This window comes from Desmodus rotundus, chromosome 5 (assembly GCF_022682495.2).
Source record: "Desmodus rotundus isolate HL8 chromosome 5, HLdesRot8A.1, whole genome shotgun sequence".
Classification (NCBI taxonomy): Eukaryota; Metazoa; Chordata; class Mammalia; order Chiroptera; family Phyllostomidae; genus Desmodus; species Desmodus rotundus.
Genome location: NC_071391.1, coordinates 35,843,421 through 35,867,547, shown reverse-complemented (window position 1 = coordinate 35,867,547; position 24,127 = coordinate 35,843,421). Strand labels below are relative to the sequence as shown.

The 24,127-nt window shown below is 36.2% G+C and overlaps 1 protein-coding gene across 2 annotated transcripts in view; it reads right to left on the bottom strand.

Moving 5' to 3' along the window:
- Positions 1-24,127, bottom strand: part of COPB1 (COPI coat complex subunit beta 1) — a 41,442-nt gene that overhangs the window by 8,240 nt on the left and 9,075 nt on the right. Inside the window, exons 7-22 of one of the 2 annotated variants that reach the window (XM_024558775.4) lie at positions 23,522-23,659; positions 21,381-21,500; positions 19,684-19,791; positions 19,455-19,601; positions 17,380-17,525; positions 15,864-15,960; positions 13,738-13,898; positions 12,753-12,873; positions 10,952-11,179; positions 10,620-10,799; positions 8,072-8,216; positions 6,939-7,058; positions 4,031-4,176; positions 3,219-3,308; positions 2,189-2,344; positions 1,575-1,676 (exon numbers count right to left, since the gene is read on the bottom strand). In XM_024558775.4, the coding sequence (XP_024414543.1) occupies positions 1,617-1,676; positions 2,189-2,344; positions 3,219-3,308; positions 4,031-4,176; positions 6,939-7,058; positions 8,072-8,216; positions 10,620-10,799; positions 10,952-11,179; positions 12,753-12,873; positions 13,738-13,898; positions 15,864-15,960; positions 17,380-17,525; positions 19,455-19,601; positions 19,684-19,791; positions 21,381-21,500; positions 23,522-23,659 (2,163 nt within the window). In that variant the 3' untranslated portion in view covers positions 1,575-1,616. Of the gene's footprint in view, positions 1-1,287; positions 1,677-2,188; positions 2,345-3,218; positions 3,309-4,030; positions 4,177-6,938; positions 7,059-8,071; positions 8,217-10,619; positions 10,800-10,951; positions 11,180-12,752; positions 12,874-13,737; positions 13,899-15,863; positions 15,961-17,379; positions 17,526-19,454; positions 19,602-19,683; positions 19,792-21,380; positions 21,501-23,521; positions 23,660-24,127 lie in introns of those variants that run through there. The other variant, XM_024558774.4, reaches the window with a different exon arrangement.

The window sequence follows — 24,127 nt, the reverse complement described above, 5'->3', positions numbered from 1 at the left end:
GTACCGGCCTGCAAACCAAAGGGTGGCTGGTTTGATTCCTAGTCAGGGCACATGCCTGGGTTGCAGGCCAGGTCCCCAGTAAGGGGTGCTCCAGAGGCAACCACACACTGATGTTTCTTTCCTTCTCTTTCTCCTCCCTTCCCTTCTCTAAAAATGAAATAAATAAAATAATAAATTTTTTTTAAAAGACAAAAAATATATAATTTCTATGGAGCATACTTTGGGAAATGATCTAATCCAAAAAAAGTTGCATCAGTTACTCTGCTTCCATCGCAAATCTCCAGACTTTGACTCAATGCATCAACCCAACACCCAACACTCTCTTCCTACATCCCTAGTGTCTTTCATTGGGCAGCCACCGACTCTTTGAGATTTCAATGCTCTGGAATCTCAAGTGCCTGGTAATCCTCTGGTTCTTTTCGATTAAATAAGCAATTGGCTTCAAATTTTATGATATCATACAAGGTATCAATTTCCTTGACAATCCAAACAAATCATTCCAGTCTCACTCAAGTGCTGAAATAGGAGATGCTGCTTCTACTCTTTCACAGACCTTATCTATGGACTCATCCTGAATGTAGCCTGAAGCCTAAGTGGAAGACCCCCAGCTAAGAGATCAGACTACCTCAATCATTCCCCAAGGAAGGTAAGGGCCAAAAGGACAGCACAAGCAGCCTCTAGGGAATTCGGCTGGGGTGGTGGGGTAGGGGGAAGCATTTGTTATCATATTGGGAGGTGATGGTGCCCAGCTTGGTGTAAAGTGAAGAAAAAAGGGAGGAGTAAAGCATGGAGGCAACATGGAAACAGAATAGCTTTTTCAGCCCTCTGGAGTTGAATTCTCCCAGTGCAGCTTCAGTAACTGGCAGGAACCAATTTAATTCCTAACAAATATAAAGGAACACACAGAGCTAAATGTGAATGAATAAAATCTATTTTGGGTTATCTCTTTTTCATAACTATTCAGGATAATTAGAATAGTATGTTTATTTCAGTCAGGGTTCATAATACTACTCTTCTAAACTGAAGCTGGGTGTGTTTTTCTCAAGTTATTTGATACTTTTTCCTTGACCTAATTCCAGAGAAAAGTCCTTTAGAATATAATGAGGCATTTTTAGAAATAGTGATGTCGGACTATTAAGTAAAACTCAATCAAGTAAATCAAGACCTGTCTCATTTCACATCAGTGGGTTTATAAATTCTCTTAGTAAAGTTCATATATACACAACTCAAAGTAATTTAAATTTGTAATAGAAATCTATAATGCAAATAAAAGGAATCCACTGCTACATAACTAAAATTGTGTAATTATACATTTATTTATAAAATAACAAAAGCTATAGGAATAGATCTGTTTATTGTACTGTGAAAATGGTCTTGGTACATGTGAGAAACATCATATACTTTGAAGACACCATTCAGAACTGTTAAGACAAAAGACAAACTATAATTTTAAACTCAATCTTGATTTAAGGGAAAGGCTATAAATTATTGGCTGCGATGCATTCAGCATGAACTCAGTTATAACATAAAGCATGAATGAGTACAAAAGATGCCGGAGTCCAATAAGCCCATACCTAAGTTTTAGCTGTAAAGCTGCAAAGACTTTTTGTTTACTCTTATATACTGGTTTTCTTCTGAGACAAGTTGATTTTATCTCCAAGACTTAAGGCCATGCCCTGTAAACAAGAATGAAAATGTTTATAATTATTGACACTGCGTAAAACCAATAGGTTATCTTAATCAAGCCCCCATTCAATAATACGACCTTTGACAATGACACCAAGGATGTACAAATCAGACTCACCAAAACCACATTTACTTGGTTGTTAAGCACTTCCAGTGCTAGATTTACAAACAGCCCCTAGATTTGTAGTTTAGATTTCAAAAAAAAAAACTCTAAAGAAACCATTTCACAAATACCCCATGGGAATCGATCTGGTTTTAAGCAAATGTCCAAAATGAAAGGCCCAAAAGGTGAGTCATTTTAATAAATCTGAAGTTGTATTTCTATTGAGAGAATACATTATATATATATATATATATATATATATATATATATATATATATATGCACCTACTACCACAAAACACTAGTAGGACAGAAAATATTACATGTAGAAATAAGAAAGACTTCAATTCTTTCTCCTTTTGTTCAATTCAGGGATGATCTCAATAAAAGCAACTGTTACCTGACTCTTCGCACGAATTCTGATGTGGCCAGTAACAGGGGCCTCTGGTCCCTGTTGAATAGGCTTCTCAATGCTGACGTTTGCAAGTGCATCTTCTCCAAATATGGACCGAGCATAGAGGTTGGCTGCCATAAAGCCACAGTAACCAGAAAGTGCCTGGAAGAAATTTGTGATAAATTCAATACTTTACTATTACTAAAGAACTTACATGTAAGCAAGACTAAAGAACACAAATTATCACTAAAATAGTAGTTATCATATGGTAGTGATTACGTGACTATAAATTTATCTAAACTCATGGAACTACACATGTAAACAGTATGGATTTTACCATGTCTATATAAACCTGAATGTAAAGAAATAACACTTATCCCAACTTGTATTTATACGTTCTCTGTTTACTTATAGTTGTTTGACTGCCTCCCACATCGGACTTAAGATCCATGAAGAAGAGATTTATTTAAATTTTGCGCATTACTGTGTGTCCAACAGCTCACAGAGTACTGCTGGACTCACTTATCTGGCAGCAGACATTCTTTTACTGATAAAATTAATATTGTAACATTTAGCAGATATTCCTTAGAGCCTCAGCTTCATTTTTTCTTTCTAGTCTTTTTTTTCATACATACACAAACATAGCAGATAAGCAAAGTATATCAACAATTTTCTACATAAACAGATATATTCTGTCCCGCAAGCAGAGCCAACAGAAGACATCATGAATATTTTCTAACTGAGCATCAGAAATTATTTTGGAGCCTTTAGCTGAAAGGGAGAAGATTGAAAAGAGAAACTAATTTGACTATTCAATTGGGCCACTGCACTAGGAACAAGCAGACTGATACAGTGCAGAGGACAGAGGGAAACAGATTCATACATGCTATGGGACAACTTCTTTTAGCTAGTCCAGAAAGATGCTGCTTTTCTCATGCCGGATAACAGCAAAAGTACACTAGAGGACATACAAGAAAGCCTGGAATCTACCATACTACTCTCTCTTGGACTTCAGAAGGTCTCAGTCAAATCTTACCTTCTCTGGAGTGAGGCATTTCATATTGGTTGACTTTAATATGTGTTGTAAATAGTCATTTAAATCAATTATATTTGTGTTAACCGTCACCTGTAAAAACACAGAAAAAAGTCAAGAAGATCATAATTTCTCTTTAAAAAAATTTTCAGTATCAAACAATTTTACTAAAAGCAATACAAGTACATAAAGACACATAAAATCATATTATGCTGTTTTCTTTTTTCTTCACCTATGAAGACTATAACTCTTACAATGAGAAAGTTGTGAATTTCTTATGTTGGGATTGAGAAACAATCACTCATATGTCATGTGAGACCATTCTTCCAAGTATATAGTGGGGAAGGATAGACAACAAAAAAAATAAATGACATCTACAAAATCCAACAAACTGTAGGATGGTATCAGAACTTTCAGATATAGGTAACTTGGAAGAAAACCAGCACAGTACTGCATCTAAAATATTTCTAATAAAAATCAAGGCTCAAAGTTGTGCAGCAAGCCACGGACTTTGCAAAGCCTCTTTTGGACACCAGATTCAATGATAATGTATTATTCACACATACAAGAAATGGAATATTGTCTATACTGTCAATCAATCAATCACTCAGATTAATCATACTCTCACAAATTTACGACAGCAACTTACCAAACTTGTATGACTTTCAACTAAGGCTAATTTGCAAGAACAGATACTGAAAGACTGCTTTTCACATCTGACATTTTTTAATGGGATTAATTTTCTAGGAGAATCCCTCGACACTAGCTAAAAAGAAACACAAATAAGGAGTTCGAGCAAATCTCCCAGGACTAACTTTGTTTTCCCATTCAAATTCGGCCCACATCTGACGGAATTCAGCATCTGTGCAACTTGCAGGCTGGATATAGTCCATGATGTCAATGTGAATATCACTAAGGACCACACAATTTCTGTCACTTGCTGCTCCAGAGACATCGTAAACTGCAATATACACACAAAAAACAATTCTCAATCACCAGAGGCAAATCTTACTTTTAAAAAGTTTTAACATTCCCAAGTAACAATTACGGTATTAAATATTTATATAATGCTCACTGCACAAGCACTGCTGTATTCTAAATGCTTCACAAACAGTACTTGTTTAATATTCACGTCAACCCTGCGTTATAGTATTACTACCTTCCAACTTACAGGTGAAGAAGCAAGAACAAAGAGAAGTTAATTAAGTTGCTCAAGGTCACAGAACTAAAAAGTGGTAGGAGCCAGCATTCAAACTCAATTGCTGTATGTAAGGCACACCAGGAGAATACACAAATAGTAGTGTCCCCATAGCAGGTGCTTGACTAATTAAAAAAAAAATCTTTATTCTGAGCCATAGTACTTAATGATACAAGATTGTATGCTTCTATGACTATCTCTTCCATTGTACAAAGTCATAATCTCATTGGAGCCTTCCTTTCCTCCTTCTAGCCTCATCTCTTGACATTCCCCCACCCTACTTTCAGAGAAAACTGAGGTTACCAAGAGTATGTTCCTTTAATTTTCAGCCCCACTTCTAAAAATAAATGTATCTTTCTCTGAATCCACTCTCACCCTCGTGCCTTTTATATCAGAGAAGTGCTGCCCATTCTCTTCAAGGTTAATATTTCCTGCCATCTGTGACCCCTGCTTTGGTTCAACAACCATTACCTCTTTTACTCCGTCTACCTTCGTATTGTCTGCTGACTTTCTTCCCTTATAATCATCCTATGAACATACTCAAGACTCTGTCATCCTAAAAAAATAAATCCCTCTCATCCTTGATTTCTCTTCTAATACCCTCTCTCACTCATATCAAAACCAAGGTCCTATACTCAGAATAGTCTATATTCACTATCTTTATAGCAAATAGGTGGAGGAATAGTCTTTATTCCTCCACCTCCTATTTAGTCTTTAATTTATCACCATTGCCCAAGACATGGACAAGAAGAATTTTAATATCATTAATCACAAAACCCAAAGGATCCTCTCTTTTAGATTTCATGCTATTTGATCTTTTATCAGTGCAGGCATTTCTTGAAAATTTTTCCTTACTTCTCTTCCCACACCTCAGGTTCCTTTGTAGGCTTCTCCTCCTCTGACCAGGCTATTACTATTGCTATTCTCTTGGATTTGGTTTTCAAATCTCTTCTCTTTTCAATTTTAAGCCCCCTTGGTTATTTCTTCTACTTGTATGGCTTTTAAACAAATATTTACCTCTGGTTCAAGTTCTAGACTTATATCAAAATTGCCCTGGAATATCTTCAGATACTTTATTACTCAACCTGCTCAAGATTTAACTTTCTCTTTCTCTCAAATTTGTTCTTCTCTTCTCTATATTCCTTGTTTTAGTGGAATGACATAAACATAAACCCAATTAAGAAATTAGAGTATAAGTTATCCCTGAGCCTTTTGGTGGTCTTCCTTTATTTGTGTCTCCTCCCTTCCTTTCAGTTGTATCTTTGAAAATTGCCTCTTGGGTTTTTTAAGTAGAATGTTACCCTCCATTGGTACAAAAGTCTCTTTGAAACCTCAAATAAAAAAGAAATCTGAGGGTCACTCTAGCCACTTCCTATTCAATCAGTAACCATGTCCTAGGCATTCTATCTCCTTAATATCTATTATACTTAGCCCTTCTCTCCATCCCAACCACTACTGAGGTGGCTCAAGCTCTCTGTCATGTCTCACCTGTGCTCCAGCAATAGTCTACTAGTTAATCATTCTGCCTCTTCCAATCAGTCTTCTATAGTGCTGTCACAGAAACACTTAATCATGTAACTCACTAATTCCTTATTCGTGAGGCCATAATCATGTAATGCCGTAATTCCTTAATGGCTCTCCATTTATATGCAGGATAAAGTACAAAATCCTTAGCATGACAAGTAAAATATAGCTCCCACCAACTTTCTTAAACTCATTTTTTTACCAGCACCCTCTGGCCCATGTAAACTCCAGGTATAAACATGCCTTTGTTGCAGCTGAATCCCTGCCCATCTGTAGAACACTTACTGATCTTTTGAAACCCTACTTGAGAATTAGCTTTTCCACGAAGACTATCCTGACCTTCCCCCTCCACCACCCCCATGTTCAGAGAACTGAGCTAACGCTTCCTAGATTCCCACAGGCTTCTTCACTAAGTTACCATTATGAATTGCACGTGTCTATTTTACATATCTGTTTCCTTTACTCGACTATAAGCTGAGGTCAGAGATCGTTTGTTTCTCATCACGATAGACCCCACCCTACTACAGAAATTGCTAAAAAGTAAAAATAAAAACGAAAAAGTTTATTGACTGAATGCCTCTGTAGAAGCTAGTCCTTTGGTGACTTGACAACAGATGCCTATGCAAGGTTTAGACTGACTTCAAATGTTTTCCTCTGATAACATGCCACTGACCTTTACAAAGCCTTCCATACTGTTAGCATTTTCTCCCATGGCCCCGGAGCACATAGTACATAGACTAGCCCCCATCACACTGCACTGTAATTATGTATTTATTTATCTCCTCCTCCTGCTCGACAGTTTCTTGAGGACAGTGACTCTATCTGGCTTATTTCTGTATATCCAAAATAGAGTGCAGTGCTTGGCACCTCGGCAGGTGCTGCATAAATGAGCGCATGAATAGACTCAGGTTCTGTCCTCAAGAAATGTCACACAGTGACTCATTACAAAACTTCTTTAATAGAAGTATTCAAACACCACATGTTGTAAAATAATGCCTTACCTATGTTACCAAATATTATTCCATTTTCTGTTGATGCTACTTTGACATTAGCTTTAATGTTTGCAAAATCATGAGGAGCAAGAGTCAAAGGAGATGGCTTTTCCACAAGTTTCAGATCCCCTGAAAAAAATTTAGACATAGTTACAAAGACATATACATAAGCCTCTCAAGTTGTAAAACTTAAAATATATGCAGCTTAATAGTTTCTAGCAAAGTAAGAAACAAGAAAGGGTTGTGATTCAAATATTATGAGGACAAAATAAAGAAATCATTTAATACATTATTCATATCAATGTGCACACTTTCTTTTAGAAGGTAATAGCCTTTTCATAATAATTCTACATTTAATTCACGTGTGTGTGCGCATGAGTGTATGAGGGTCTTTGGGCATACCATTTTACTTCAATGAATGATTACAAACTTCTCAAAAAGCTTATGTCATAAACTATACACTCCATTACAAAGAAAGATAAAACAACAAAATGCAAATTCTTAGAAACATAGTTCTTTATATAGACATCAAGCTATGCTGAGGGCAGAAGTAAATTTTCTCTTGATAGCTTCAAGAGTTACTCTTATTAACTCTTTAATCCATTTGGAATTTACCACGGGCACCGCACTGTTTCCGTACACAATTTGTATTTCCCAACTTCAAAGCCAGATGTAGAAGTGTAGAAAGTCTGATTCATGTGTTTTTAGTAAGAAAAATAAAAGACATTTCACATTGCTAAATATTAAGGATATATTGCTCTGGCCACATGTAGTATATATTGGTTACAGACTCAGAAAATACTTAGCTCTGTACTAAGGAAATTAAAAATTTAACTAAGTGAGCTACTTGGTAAATCTGTAACTTAAACAGCTCTTATTTCTATTTGGTAACATTTATACTTGTGATCAAGCTCAGTGAATAAACCTATTTAGATGTACTAAAGCATAAGCATAAGAAAGTACCACAAAGGCTTTGAAAACTGGAGTTGAAAAAGACGAAGTAGTAAATATAACACTAAGCCTTGACTAAAATGTCACAAAGGGCTCAAGAGAATTCTTATTCTAAAATGTGTACGCATTCCTTAATAATCTGTCACAAAGATTTACTACAAATATCCTTCCTTTATGGTAAATCTCCTCACCTAGAGTAGCTAACTCTAACGTGCAGTTCTGTAAAGTGTCACTGGTTTGGTTCACAACAAGCACATCCAGAACGATATCATACTGGTTGACATGGACATAAGCTTCTGCATATACAGGATCTGAGAAACCTGTCAACTGGGTGACCTGTCAAACAAAAATAAAGAGATAATCAAATGACTGAGACAACTTAGCCAAACGTATTCTAGTCAAATGATTAAGTCTGTTAGGTAATTAATAGGTGTGCTTAGATTAGACAGGCCATTTTAAAACAGGTATAATAAAATTGTTTTGTAATGCAGCCACAGTAAATCAAAACAGAGGCATTAGAAATAACAAGTCCTAGAGTTTATATCTCAGTAGTAGAAAGACATTAAATATGCCCAGCAAATACATTAAACAGACATACAACTTAGGAAATAGATGTAGCTACATTTCAGTTAAATCCCTCAGCATCTAAACTCACTAGAAGTCCTCCAAAACTCAAGAACCCAACAAAATTCAGGTCATGTGGCAGTCCCTGCTACCCAAGTTCAAGAATGAAATAAATAGATTACATAACAAGAAATGCTTATAATTCCATGAAGATAATTTTTTAAATGTTTCTCCCTAAATTTTTAAAAAACATCTGAAACATAGTAGTTTTAGGACACCATATTGTCACCAAAAACACAGACCACAAATGAAATAATAGATAAATTGAACTACATCAAAATTAAAATTTTTATGCATCAAAGGGCACTATTAACAGAGTGAAAAGAAACTCACAGAATGGGGAAAAAATATATGCAAATCATATATCTGATGAGGGACTTGCATCCAGAATATATATAAAAAACTACTATAACTAAACACAAAAATAAATAAGCAACCAGATTTAAAAAGTGAGCTGAAAGCTTGGATAGACATTTCTCCAAAGAAGATATACAAATAGCCAGTGAGCACATGGAAAAATGCCAATCTCACTTATCATTAGAGAAACGAAAATCAAAACCACAATTAGATACCAATTCATACTCATCACTAGGATGGCTACTATTTAAAAAAAAAAAAAAGGAAAAGTGTTAGCAAGGATATGGAGAACTCTTGTGTACTGGGAGTTAGAATGTAAAATAGCTGCTATGTAAAACAATACGGTGGTTCCTCAGAAAATTAAAGCGGAATTACTATATAATCCAGCAATTCCACTTCTGGTTATAACCCAAAAGAAATGAAAGCAGAGCCTTAAACAGGTATTTGTAAATTCATGTCCATAGCAGCATTATTCAAAATAGCCAAAAGGTGAAAGCAACCCAAGTGTTCATTAACACATGAATGGATAAACAATATGTAGTATATATTCACAATGAAATATTATTAAGCCTTAAAAAAACATTCTGACACATGCTACAGCATGGATAAATCTTGAAGATATCAAGTTAAGTGAAATAAGCCAGTCATAAAAGGATAAATATTATGTGATTCCACTAATGTAAGGTACCTGGAGCAGTCAAATTCATAGGTAGAAAGGAAAATGGTGGTTGCTAGGGACTGAGAAGAGAGAGGGAATGGGGAGTTATTATTTAATGAGTATGGAGTTTCAGTTTTGCAAAATGAAAAAAGTTCTGGGGATGGATGCACAATAATATGAATATGTTTTTTTTTAATTCCTCACTAGAGGACATGCTTATTGATTTTTAGGGAGAGGGAAAGGAAAGGAGAGAGAAAGAGAAACATCGATGCAAGAGAGAGGTATTGACCAGTGCCCCTTGCATGTACCTCGAACAGGGACCAAACTTGCAACCAAGGTACGTGCCCTGACCAGGAATCAAACCTGCGACCTTTCAGTTTACAGGACGATGCCCAACCAACTGAACCACACTGGCCAGGGTGATATGAATGTACTTAATGCCACTGAAGTATACACTTAAAAATAGTTAAGAGGGTAAATTTGATGTTACCTAAATTTTACACAATTTTTTAAAATAAAACTTTTTAAATCTTTAACTCAAACATTGACATCAACTCCCAATTGTAAAGGAGGTAAAGTGTTCTAGTAGTTCCAGTTCTGCAACTAACCTTATCTTGGACAACAAAATTAATTTGAGACTGTTTACTCATCTAACAGATAAGGTATTAAACTAGATCAATGATTTGTAAATTTATATAGTTTGAGTGTATGATTTTCCAAATAGAATCCTATATGGAACTCAATATACTAAGAATATAAAAGCAGAATTGACCTATTTAAAGCAGCAAGACATAGGAAAAGCTGAGGACGAGGTGTCAGGGAGGAGTCCAGAATCGTGGCCTCTAAAAGCTTTAGTTAACCTCTAAGGATCCCCCAGCACTGTGTATAACACTATGATTTCAACAAGTTATAAAATCATGCACTATCATGATAGTGCTTCTGAGTTTCAATTGTGTTTAAAAACCTATCAATCACAGTGACTTGACAAAAACTGATGCTGTATAACTTTTCTTTTAAAAAAGGAGACCAGCAACTTCCTGATTACTACTTTCTTAATAGCCAATTTAAATAACTTACCAGTGTGTTTGACATTTTGTTACCTTGTTAAGTTTAGATGCTAGGGGATCTGCTGCCTCTTTCCTCTGTGTGTTACCCATCGCTGCCAGTAAACTCAGCTGAAACTGATCTTCCTTGCAGTTCATTTCATTCTTAGCAGTTAGTTGCATGAAGGAAATGGGGTCATCAGGCTGTACTGTCACATTCCTCTTTTCAGATTCTTTCTGTGTTGAGAAAACACACACATCTCTGTTTAATATGGAAAGAAAAATAGCTTTTTGTAAGCCTTAAATAGGGACAGCCTTCACATATGAGGACTGAATTATTTTTTTTAAAGCCACAAGGCACTTTTATGGCTTTATGATATATACCTTACCTTTTGGGATAATTTTTCTTCTTCAAGTTTAGCAGATAACATGTGTGAAAGGGACTGTCTGCATTCCTTATTGAAAATGTCATTCATTAAAGGTGAACATTCAGACAAGACCTTGAGGCACAGGGAAATTCTATCTACATCATCATCCGTAATTGGCTTCTTAGGAAGAGAGGATTTTCCCAAATGAAGGATAGTGGCCATGAGCAACATAGCCTCAGCAACAAAAGACTAGAAAAGAAGAGATATGGGTTACTTATTGTCATGATTCTGCAACTGCAATAATGTCACTTTATTATAACTCACAACCCAAGAAATAAAACTAATTTTCACATCACTTGAGTAAGATGTCAAATCTTTTAGATTTTCTTTTTTGCATCCTACTTCTTCCTTTCTGTGCTAGCTGCCATCCTCTAAAATATCCATTAAGCTTCAAATAAAAGAAAGCAATGGCTTTTTAACTGTCTTACATTACTCTAACCCCTCCGCACACCAATGCTATCTTTTTAAAATTTCAACTACAGAAAAGTCAAAAGAATGATACATTTCACAAAGTTATCATTTTTTTACGTATTTTACTTTTAGACATGTACACTTATTTTTTTAGGTAAACATATGAAAGTAAGATTCTTCACGTCCTAAGTACTTCAGCATACATCTCTTAAGAATCAGAACAGCTGCTCTGGCCAGTGTGACTCAGTTGGCTGGAGCAGCGTCCCATAAACCAAAAGGTCACGGGTCCGATTCCCAGTCCGGGCACATACCTAGGTTGCAGATTTGGTCCCCAATTGGGGCACATGCGAGGCAACCAATCAATGTTTCTCTCTCACATAGATGTTTCTCTCCCTCTCTCTAAATTCAACAAGCATGTCCTTGGGTGAGGATAAAAAAAAATCGGAACAACTTCCTATATAACTACAATATCATTGTCTCACGTGAGAAATGTAACAATCCCAAAATTTATTCACTGTACATTCTAAATCTAAATAAATCTTCCTAATTCTCACAAAATGTTTTCATAAATCCAGGATCAGCTTCACGTATTTTATATGACTGTTACTTTCCTTAGCTCCTTTTAATCCAGACCAGTCCCCTGGACTTTGCATTGTTTTCCCTCATAGGGACTTTTTAAAGGAGCCCGGGCTAGTTGCTTGATAGACTGCCCCCAACTTCTGGTTAGATACCAGTGAGATGATGACTTGTATCTCTTTAGTATCACATCAGGAGGCATATAATATTAGGTTGTCCCATTACCGGTGAACAAAAAAGGTACATATATATAAGAAGATAATTAACTAATGCGTAAATAATTGCAATGCATCATAGGATTGATATGACATGCAGAAATAAAATACAGAACAACAGCACAAAGGATGGTGGTAGGGGTTGGGGAGAATGGAAGTACATTATTTTAAATGAGCATATAGTCAGAATGGTCAGAAGCTATGATGAAGGTTATGAACTGTAGAAATGGAAATATTTTAGGAGACATTTCTGGAATAAAATAGGTGATGACTGACTGGATGAAGATGCTGGAGAGCTTATCTTTACTGAGCCTTGACTAATCCTAGCAAACAGAAATGCCTTCATAAACCCTTGTATCTCTTCCACTGGACTAATCATAAGGTATTATTGTAGTACTTTGTCAATTTTACACTAACATAGTACTGTGTCCATTTCCCCCATTAAACCATAAGCTCTTTCACGACAGGAACTTTAGCATTCACTTCTGGGTCCCTCACAGTGCAATGCACACAGCAGACACTCAATGCTCACTTGTTGGGTAAATGTACAATAGACTCACATTTTGCTTTTTCTTCTCCTGAACCAAAGCTACGTAGCGCAAGGCAATCTTGGTCAGAGTTGTGGCAAGGGAGGCAGCGACAAAGAAGTCTCCATCCAGAAGGAATCCTCTCAGGGGAGGTCTACATAGCAATCATGGAAGATAAAACCCACCAACTTCTTAAGCAACACACAGCTTCTACATAAATGATTCAAATAAGGCGACTTAACACTCTCACTGCCACCCTTCAGTGAGGAGGATCTAAACTAGCTCCCTCTTTAGCTCTCAGAATGACAAAGGAAAAATAAAATAATACATGGATATAAAACCTACTTTCAAATGATACAAGAAACAAGTAAATACAAAGAAAAAGTGGTGAAGGGTGTATGTACTGAAGCCAATGATCCCAGCTTATCTACAGTATTTACTTATTGTGTGCCTTTGGGTTAAGTTATAAACTTCAAGCCTCAAATTCCTCTTCTATAAAATAGGACAATAATATACTCAATCGCAATGGGTCGCTGTGAAAATTATATGAGGCAAACTACAAGCACAATGCCCAGCATGCAATAAGCAATCATTAAAATTTTAGGCATTATTTTCACATTCTTCACTTTAAAATTGGAGAATAAAATGAGGAAATCATCAAAATTTTATTCCATCAGTTAAAAGTGGAAAATCTTCCAAAATGTTTCTTAAAAGGCAACAAAACTCCAATACCATCAGTTACTTCAGCCTAGCATTTTCTGTATGAGTAAAATGATTCTAGCTTAAACAGAAACTGGTTATTTCAATAAAAACACTTATAAGTAGCAGAGGATTAAAACCATCAACATAATTCCTGAGAGAAAGAACTTAAATATCCTTCTCCTTTCAAGTATCTTAAATGGCAATGATTGCCATTTTGGTCATAAAAGCAAGTAAGAGAAAAGAAATCACTTGACTGCTTTATTCGTAAGAGCAATGAAGGAAGGATAGCTGGCTGGGCACATGTGCTACAAATTACCTTTCTTCCTCCTTCTTGGTGGGCCTAGAACTGCTAAGGGCACTCTGAGTTGCATAGGTGCCCATCTCGGTTACCAATTTCTGAGCTGGCCCCACAGGTATTTCTTCTTCAGGTTTCAATTCACCAGCTTCTTTCTTTATTTCTGACTCTACAATAGGGATCTACAAATCAATTGGAAACATCAATTTAGTAATAATATCTATGGCAAGCAAAATCATACTTAAAGATTTTATTTACTTACTTTTAGAGAGAGGGGGAGAGAGGACGAGAGAGAAGGAGAGACACATTGATCGGTTGCCCCTTGCACGACTTCAACCAGGGACCCGGCTCGCGACCCAGGCATGGGCCCTGACCAGGAATCGAACTGGCGACCTTTTGTTCTGCAGGATGATGCCCAACCCACTGAGCCACATCATTCAGGGTGCAAAATCATATTTAAATATTCAATAATTTCTACAGAAAGAGCACTTTCCCAATGGGATTTTGGGAACTGGGAACTGCCATGTTTTTTTCCTTCCCATGATAATAGGAAAGAAAAAGTGAGAAGAACAGGGGCTTTGGTATTATATGCCAGTTACTTGTAATACAGTTTTGCACAAATTAATTAAACTACTTTGAGCCTTAGGTTTTTTTTTTCCCCCTAAGATTTTATTTATTTATTTTTAGGAGGAGGAGAAGGGAAGAAGAAAGAGAGGGAGAGGGAGAGAAACATTGATTGGTTGCCTATCATATGTGCCTGACCAGGGCCTGAGCCTGCAACCCAGGCACATGCCCTGACTGGAAGGAATCAAACCAGCGACCTTTGACTTTGTGGGATGATGCCCAAGCAACTTGATCCACACTGGTCAGGGTGAGCCTTAGTTTCTTACTCTGTTAAACGCAAATCTTAATTCTTTCCACACGAGTTACTTAGTGAGAAAATGCTTTTAGGACAATGACTAAGACAAAATGGATACTCTTATTCTTCTTCTCCATCCTTTTCTGAACCAAAAGAACCCTCATCCTTCTAAAAGGAAATAAATCTGACTTAATTGTACAAAATAACTTCACCAACCACCCTTTAAAAAAAAAGGCTACTATGCATGTATTCCTCAATACCAGTCTACTATCTAATTTAAGAGCTCTGTGAGTCTTCAATCATCATTTACCAATTCCTTTATTTTATAAATAAAAAATATGTCCAGCCCTGGCTGGTGTGGTTCAGCGGATTGAGTGCCGGCCTGCAAACTGAAAGGTCACTAGTTTGATTCCCAGTCGGGGTACATGCCTGGATTGCAGGCCGGGTCCCCAGTTGGGGACCTGTGAGAAGCAATCAGTCAATGTTTCTCTCTCTTTCTCCCTCCCTTCCCCTCTCTCTAAAAATAAATAAAGATAAAATCTTAAAAAAAAAAATGTCCAGGCAGGTTAAGGAATTATATCCATGGTCCCAGAGCTAATTATTGGCAGAAGCAAGACTGGAACCCAGGTTTCCCCAAAATGATGTTCTTTCTATTCCCCCATATGGTTGATAAGGAAATAATACTGCCAGTTTTAGTACATAAATACTGTAAAGTCAGCCTTGTTCTTACAATATTTGCATTCTTCTTTCAGAACACATAGGTTAAAGAAGAGTTTTACAAGTGTTTTTTCTTTTTTAAAACACAGAACATTCTGTTCAAATAAAATCTTTCCCAGAAGGGTAAATAATACAGGGAAGGGGAATCCCCTCCCAAATTTCCCACAGCTGTTAGGTTTAGTTATCTGGGTAACTAAAATACATTTTTCAGTGTTCTTTAGCCCAGATGAAAACATGAAAGCGAAAAGTGAATCAACATGTAGAAGTCAGATGTAAAAAAAGAAAAAAAAAAGGCAAATGTACTAAAGTAAAAATCACCATCTAAAGTAGCAGTTACACTCTGGCTGGTGTGGCTCAGTGGATTGAGCTCCGGACTGAGAACCAAAGGGTCGCTGGTTTAATTCCCAGTCTAGGGTATATACCTGGGTTGCGGGCCAGTAAGGGGCGTGAGAGAAGCAACCACACACTGATGTTTCTCTCCCTCTCCTCCCTCCCTTCCCCTCTCCAAAAGTAAACAAAACCTTAAGAAAAAAATAATAAAGTAGCAGTTACAATGAAAGTAAAAACATACCTCCCCCAGGGACCTTCGGACCTCAGTCATCACACTCTGGATGTCTTCCTTGGTACTACAGTATTCTCCCAGAATCCACAATGCTCCTCGGTAAATCCTAAACAAAGAATACAAGTTCTGAAACACTGACTTGTCAACAAATCTGGAAGCCATTTTTCTTTGCGAATTTAAGCTCAAGCAAGAAAATAAGATTCTGCAGTTCTAAGGGATTCTGAATGACATTTTAAGAAATATAACAAAAGTTTAATTCTCCCAGAAATCACAAGCATTAAAAGGAAAATAAGTGCTCTCATCCATCACTATTAGGGACATTTAAAAACTGGTAATCCCAGTAGTAAAAATAAAATGCCAAAATGTTTCCTACAGAGGTGTTATCCTCCTTCTAGGACAGAGTTAAGATAAAAGTTTATCTTATCACAACTATAAAAAATTTATTATTTAAATGTAAAAAGTACTTTTTACTTGTAGTCACTGAAAAGACCAGGCAAGATGCTGACCGGAACAATAAGGAGTGCAAAAGGATCAGTAACAACAACAACAAAAGTAAAGAAAGCAACAGTTTTCTAGTTAAAAATGTTAAACAAAGCCATCTTTTTCCTAAGATTTTCATTAAAAGTTACTTTTTAAAAAATCCTAGAAACTAAAGCTCTAACAGATCATGCACAGGTGCCAAAACAAAAGCTTTGATACTTTTTTTCTCACAAAGGAGCCAAATCTTTCTCACTTCCATAAATGTCAATACATTTCAATCAGAAAAACAACTTTGTAATAGTCCTTTATTTTCTACCTAGGTGGATGTAACGCAAGTCTACTACAGTCTATCCATCAGATGTTTAAAGGAAACAAAATTTGAATGCAAAAGTCCTTTCTCCTTAGTAAAGACTACCTGAAGGGAAAAACGTAATGTCACATTCAGGGTGCTTTTGCAATCCTTCACTTCATTTTTTTATTAAAAAAAAAATGTTTTTATATAACGTTTATATATAATGTTTGTTTTTATATTGAGGGTGGGGGGAAGGGAGAGGGAGAAACATCAATGTGAAAAAAACATCAATCAGTTGCCTCCTGTACGTGGCCCAATTGGGAACCAAACCCACAACCTTGGTATGCGCCACAGGAATCAAACAGGCGACCTTTTAGTCTATGGGATGAAATGCCAACCAACTGAGACACACCACTGGGCAAAATCCTTCATTTAATAAATGATAAAGGGGCATGTAAATAATAATGGTTACCAAAAAAAATACGTTCTTAGTCACTTTATGAGTTACATTGCTTTAGAGAAAATCAGGACAGAAAAATCGAGCTAAATCACCATAACCGTAAAAAAAAATTTTCCAACAGGTTATGGATCAGCCATGGGTGGGTGTATGGTAATGTTTATTGTCATTCTTATTTTGTCTTGATTGTCTGAAGTCATTGTTCTTCTCTTATATTTTACATCACCTGACCCTTTAAAGACAGATGCTGACAAAGTGCTTATGTGACTTTACATTTAAACAGATTCTAAACCTACTTGACAGATTTAATAGCATGAAAGACTTCAAGCATCTTCTCAACAATAAGCATTCTCAGGTTATCAAAGCGCTGAATGGCTTCACGAACGAACTCCAAGACATCAGCAGCTGCTGCTTCATTACTGTCGCTGAGAAATTCCATTAACTAAAAGAAAAAAAAAGGAAAGAGGATAACAATTTAAACTTAAGGTTTAATAACCTTATGCAATTTTTAGTAAGGTTAAAGAAAATTAAACAAATTTACAAAGTATGTAATTAATAATTTTCAAATGTGTAACAAAATGTTAAGTTGAGAAATAAGCACAATTAAATTAAAACAAGTCACAATGGCTTTTCTATTTCATGTGCAGCAAAGTTTATTACAAAACTCACCATACAACAAAAGCTAGGAATTCACCACTCAAAATAAATTAATTAGATCATCCTAAAAGTAAAACCATTTTAGCCTTGACTAATATGGCTCAGTTGGCTGAGCGATGACCCAAAAAACCAAAGGTCACTGGTTTAATTCCAACTGAAGGCACGTGCCTGGGTTGCAGCTTCAGTCTCTGGTTGAGGCACATGTGAGAGGCAACCAATTGATGTTTCTCTCTCACATCGATGTTTGTCTCCCTGTTCCTCCCCCTCCCTTCCCCTCTCTCTAAAAATAAATACATGAATCTTTATAAAAAAGTAAAATCATTTTAGAAAAAAATCCAGAGCTCAATGGCAGAATTTCAAATTACGATACATACCTCTTTTATCTCACAGTGACAGAAAACAAGATACTCTAGGCATGTGAATTTTTCCTGTAATTGAACCCTTCAACCTTACAAGGTAAAACTATTTGAAAGAATTACTTATTTGCCCTAATGACTTATATATATATATGGTCCAGCACAAATAATGCCCCTTTCTTATTACAAAATCTTTTATTACAAAATCATAAGCATATAATTCAGTAACATAGCAGTATGACACTCAAGAACACCATATGACACTTTAGGTGATATGTTCGAATTAAAACTATAAATTATTACACCCATATTATTATCCTAACAACCACACTCAAGCAGGTCTTACTTCTGCTGGACTCTGTATATATAAAAACAGAAATATTTAGGTCTGTCCAGAAAAAGTCCAGTCATTGTTAATATAACAAGCATGGTTTGTGCCACATCGATGTAACCTGGCAGCCAAGGAGAGTGGACTGGAATGGACATGTGCAAACAATGACAACTTCACTGTACTAGTGAGTGGAGGTGGTAGATGCCATTGAGTGAGCATGTGTACTGTGTGGCCATTGCATTCAAAATGACTGAGCGAGTAGAGCGAAGAATCTGCATCAAATTTTGCATTAAGCTTGAACATTCCTCCATGGAATCTATCCGGATGATTCAGAGGGCCACAGCAATGGGCAACTGGTGATTGGCAGCTTCATCACAACAATGTACCCACTCATGCATCACCTCACATTTTGTGCAGTTTTTTTGTGAAACATCAAATCACCCAGGTGACTCAGAGCCCCCTGTAGACCAGATTTGATACCCTGTGACTTCTGGCTTTTCCCAAAACTAAAATCACCTTTGACAAGGAGAATTCAGACCATCAACGAGATTCAGGAAAATACAACAGGGCAGCTGATGGCGAATGGGAGAAGTGTGTGAGGCCCCAAGGCGCCTACTTTGAAGGGAACTAAGGTGCCATTGTCCTATTGTATAATGTTTCTTCTATCTTCTTCAATAAATGTCTCTATTTTTCATATTACACGGCTGGGTACTTTCTGGACAGACTTTATGTACATACAGACACACACACACAACAATTTTACTTTATAACTGCAGCAAACATTAATTATAATAATATGGGGAGATATTTTTGTCACTGTGTTATTTTATTTTTTTGATGAAGGGGTAAGAGAAAGAAGTCAAAGTCCTTATTCCTTTGAGTTTATGACTGATCATAAAGATCCCTTCTGACCATGAGATTTAATAACTCCAGACCGTTGAGATTTTCAGCATTTAACCACTGAATAACCAGAATTTTTAAAATTCTTTTTGAGAATTTCAAAAGTAAGGCAATCAGAATTACATACCACAGGAATAACATTCGCAGCCATGTCTGGAAATCGGACAGAACAGGAATGCAGTGTTCGCACCAGGAGTTGTCTGTATTTGTCAGTATCTTCGTGCTCAGACACATTATTTGTTTTAATCACTTCCTTCTTCAGGACAATAACCAGCTATAGAACAAAGTAAAAGTAAGTGAGAATTACAACACATTTGTCCTGATGGCTTACAAGCTGCTGCCAGAGGTGTTTTTACCTCTTCCACGTTCCTAGAAGAGACAAGATCCAGTGCTAACTGCAGAGTTTTCTTGCGTACTTCTAAGTCTGGTGTGCTTAAAACTCTTAGGATGTCCATAACCAGATCCTGAAAAAGAACAAAAAACTCAGAATTTACACCAGTATATCTGGTCACAAGAAGAAAATCTTAACTCAAGAATGAAGGGTTCTGTTCATAATCACCTTAATTCTCTGACCAATATAAACTCATTAGTGGTGGAAGAAACAGATATTTTTGGTCTCCCAATGTAACGCAGTATGAAGTATACAGTGTTACAAGAAGATGCGTCCAAACTGAGAATGTTTACTCTGACTCTATGAAGTTTCAGATCAAACTTATAGTTTGTAGGAAATACACAGAAGCCTAATGGAACAAGCTAAATGACACCACCAGAAAGTAACCAGACACACCCACAGAGGAACATCTGAAAGGACAGTTGGTCTGGTCTCTTCAACAAGTCAGTGTCATGAAAAAAAAAGAAAAAGAAACTGCTCAAATAAGAGACTTAAGGGACACATCAACCAGTTATGATGCATGGCCATAAACTGGACAAAACAAAAAGGGCATTGTGGGAAACATCTGGGGAAATATGAGTTTGGAGCTGGAATTAGATAATATTAAGAAATTACTACCAATTTTGTTAGGTGTGAGGTTATTTTGGCTTTGCAGGAAAATGTAATATTTTAAGGATGGATACTTCAAAAACTTATGGCAGATGAAGTTTTTAAAATATAACAAAACTAATTTACAAATGATTTTACTTTAAAACTTTGTATGTTTTAAAATTTTCATTGATAAGCCCTGACTGGTGTGGCTCAGTTGGTTAAGCTTTTCCTACAAAACAAAAAGTCACTGGTTCGATTGCCAGTCAGGGCACAGGCCTGGATCGTGGCCTGGTTCCCAGCTGGGACGCATGTGAGAGGCAACTATCGATGTTGCTCTCACACATCGATGTTTCTCTTCGTCTTTTTCTCCCTCCCTCCCCCTTTCTCTAAAAATAACTAAAATAAAATCTTTAAAAGAAGATTCACTGATAAGAAAGGTCTAAAAAGTCTAGGAATAAACCCCTGTATCGCCTTCACTTACATTCACCAGTTGTTAATAGTTTGCCACAAATGCTTTATCATACTCTCCCTGCTCCTAAACATTTCAGTGTACACCTCCCAAGAATAAGGATAATTTCTTATATAACTACAATTATCAATTCAGAGGCGTTATCGTTGATATTAATACTGTTAACTAATATACAGTCTATATTCACATTTCTCCAATTTAGCAGTCCTGGGTCTTTATTTTTATAATGATCACTATTCTCACAGATTAAATAGGTATGCTGATAATTTTCTAGAATCTAATCACCTTTTATTCTCAATCAGTTGGTACAATTATTTCCAGGAAATGCAAATTACGTTCAAATCAAAAAAATGTATCTCTGTTGCTAATAATACCAAGTGCAGTGCAATAGAAAAGATAAAAGATAACATATGAATTAATGTTAGAAATATTTCTTATGCCAAAGACAATACCCCAAAAAGAAATGGTGATTCAAGAGTTATACCTTAGTGAGCAAAATTTAAACTGCCCAGTCTCATTTAAGCTAACAAAGATGGCAAAGCTTGGGAATTTATCTCAATATGTAGAAGATTTTATGTAGGACTTCTATTTCAAACATTTACCTGTAGTACTCGTTCATGAGCAGGATGCTCTTTTAATTCTACCAATCGATCCAGAACTATGAGCTTTACATTGTTATCGCTCTCCTTAATAATTAAATCAATGTAACATTGAGCAGCAGCCTATGTGGAAAAAAACAAAAACAAAACAAATATACATTTACAAACATATTCATCTATCTTTAACATAGGTGAAAATAATAAGAAACCCAAGACAAAATATATTTACTACTCCTCCACTAAAAGTTTATGCATTTTTTTCAGACCATGTCCTCTATTCCCTAAATTCTAACAAATCTCATTATTTTTCAGGTTTACAAAATATTAGAAGCATCAGATATTAGAAGGATGATAAGGGACTGCTACAGGCAGAATATTAACAACAAAAATTAAGGATCGATATTAAGGAACAAGGCAGAAAAAGCAGATAAGCAATTCCAAAAAAGTATAGCTACTGAGCATCTTTTACTTTAGATGCAAAGTCTAACACCCTCATTACTGTCCATAAAAATCAAAAATATTAAGAATACCCTGAGTTGCTGGGCTGATGTAGCTCAGTGGATTGAGCGTGGGCCTGTGAACCTAAGGGTCACCAGTTTGATTCCAAGTCAGGACACATGCCTGGGTTGTGGGCCGGGTCCCCAGTAGGGGGTGAGCGTGAGGCAACCACACACTGATTCCCTCTTTCTCCTTCCCTTCCCGTTTCTCTAAAAATAAATAAATAAAATCTTCTAAAAAAAAAAGAATACCCTGAGTTATTAAAAGCAGAGAACAAAGGAGCAAACCTGAAAGAACTCCCAGTGAGTTGGAACAATATGATCAACAAAATTAATGACAATAATAATGGATTATAATCCATAGAATAAAATATCCTTACTGATACAAAGAAAGAAGGAAGATGAAGAAGGGACAGCTCTTCCTGAAAGAAGAACTACAGTTACTAAATGTAGAATGAGAAAATAGAAAATCACCATTAAAATACCACAGTAATAACTGCTGTAGAAAAGAACCCTGATGGATGCTAAAGTAGTTGGTACAAAGTGAGAACAGAATATCTGCACAGTTTCAAAGTGTCTTCTCATGATACTACTGATTACAAAGGAAAAATCCTAATTCAACAGTGGAGAAATCTGGCAGACACCACCTTAACCGATTGATCAAGGTTAACATCCCCAGTAGTAAGATGTATCAACTTCATGTACTCCTTTATGATACACTGAGAAGGGAGCATCACTTCTGTGGTATTCTTCCCCTCAAATGTAGAGACTTACGTAGTTATGAGAAAACATCAGACAAATACAAATTGAGAGACATTTTACAAAGTGACTCTTCTAAAGTGTCAAGATCATGAAAAACAGGAGAGGCTGAGGAACTATCACCAATTGGAGCTCCCCCATGACAACTTAAGTGTCATGTGGGAACCTGGACTGGATCCTAGGAAAGAGAAAGGGCATTAGTGGGGAAACTGGTGAAATTCTAATGCAGTCTATCGTTTAGTTAACAATACTGGTCCAGTTGCAATTTCTTGGTTTTGACAGTTACATTATAGGAAGCTGGATGAAGGGTAATGGGAATATTGTCTTATTTTTGCAACTCCTCTGTGAGTTTAAAATTATTTCAACATCGAAAGTTTTTTAAAAAATTTAAAGTACTGGTATGTATAGCAGTAAATTCTCCTATTTATATAATCTAGCTTTCTAGAATAATTCCTTCTCTGAATATAGTAGGGGTTCCTCCTATAGTCTTGATATAATAAACTAAAGAAGAGAAAGATAATATTCCAGTATAGAAAATACTGGAAATTTTTTTAGGATCCATCATTTAAAATCTAGAATTCATTCTCCCAGAATTAGTTTTTAATGTAAAATGGGGAGAGATCTTAAAATATCAGAGTCATTCTCCTGAAACTAGAAATATTGGTATTATCCATCTCTCTTTCTCTCCACATGTGTATGTATGAAAGCAGGAAGGAAGAAGGAAAGCCAGACTATATAAGGAATCAAATAAGTTCATGAAATTTGTAGCTGTCACCTCCCCACCACGTAATGCCGTGTAACCACATAGTAAACTGCAATGTCAATAAATCATAAGTGATGAGACTCAGCATTTATCATCTAACTGGCGCCAAAAGAAATAAGCGGTACCTTGATTGCAGTGGGTGCACTAGAGAGTGTCACTAAAGTTCCCGCGGCTTCATATTTTACAGCAGGGCTAGACGACTGCAGTAAGTTATAGATGCAGCGAATAAAGCGAGCCCTTTCGGATGGATTAGCATGACAGACCTGGAGGAGAAAACATTTAGGTTTCAACTTACTTCATGGACACTTGATTTCAAATAAATTTTTAAAAATAGGTGTCAGTTTATGGAATGCTACTTTTCTTGGCTTGAAAGCTAAGAATAGTTTTATAAGGACTTCTGAAGATGCCAACCAACCCAGGATGAGACACTGTGACACAACATTGGTCATTTCAGAAAGAAATAGGTTTTACCTCGAATAATTGTTGCGGCTACTCATTAATTTATTCATTCAATAATAATTTATAATTTCACTCTTGCACAAGAGGTTTTCAGATGACTTACAATAAAAGATGCACACTATACCCAAGTGAAATAGAAAATGTAAAGTACAAAAGCAAGGACAATACATTAATCAAATACACTACTATGGGTACTGTGACAGGATATTACATTTGGGCTTAAATTTTTATTCTGGATGTCACATCAAAAAAGGAAATATGATATATAAATC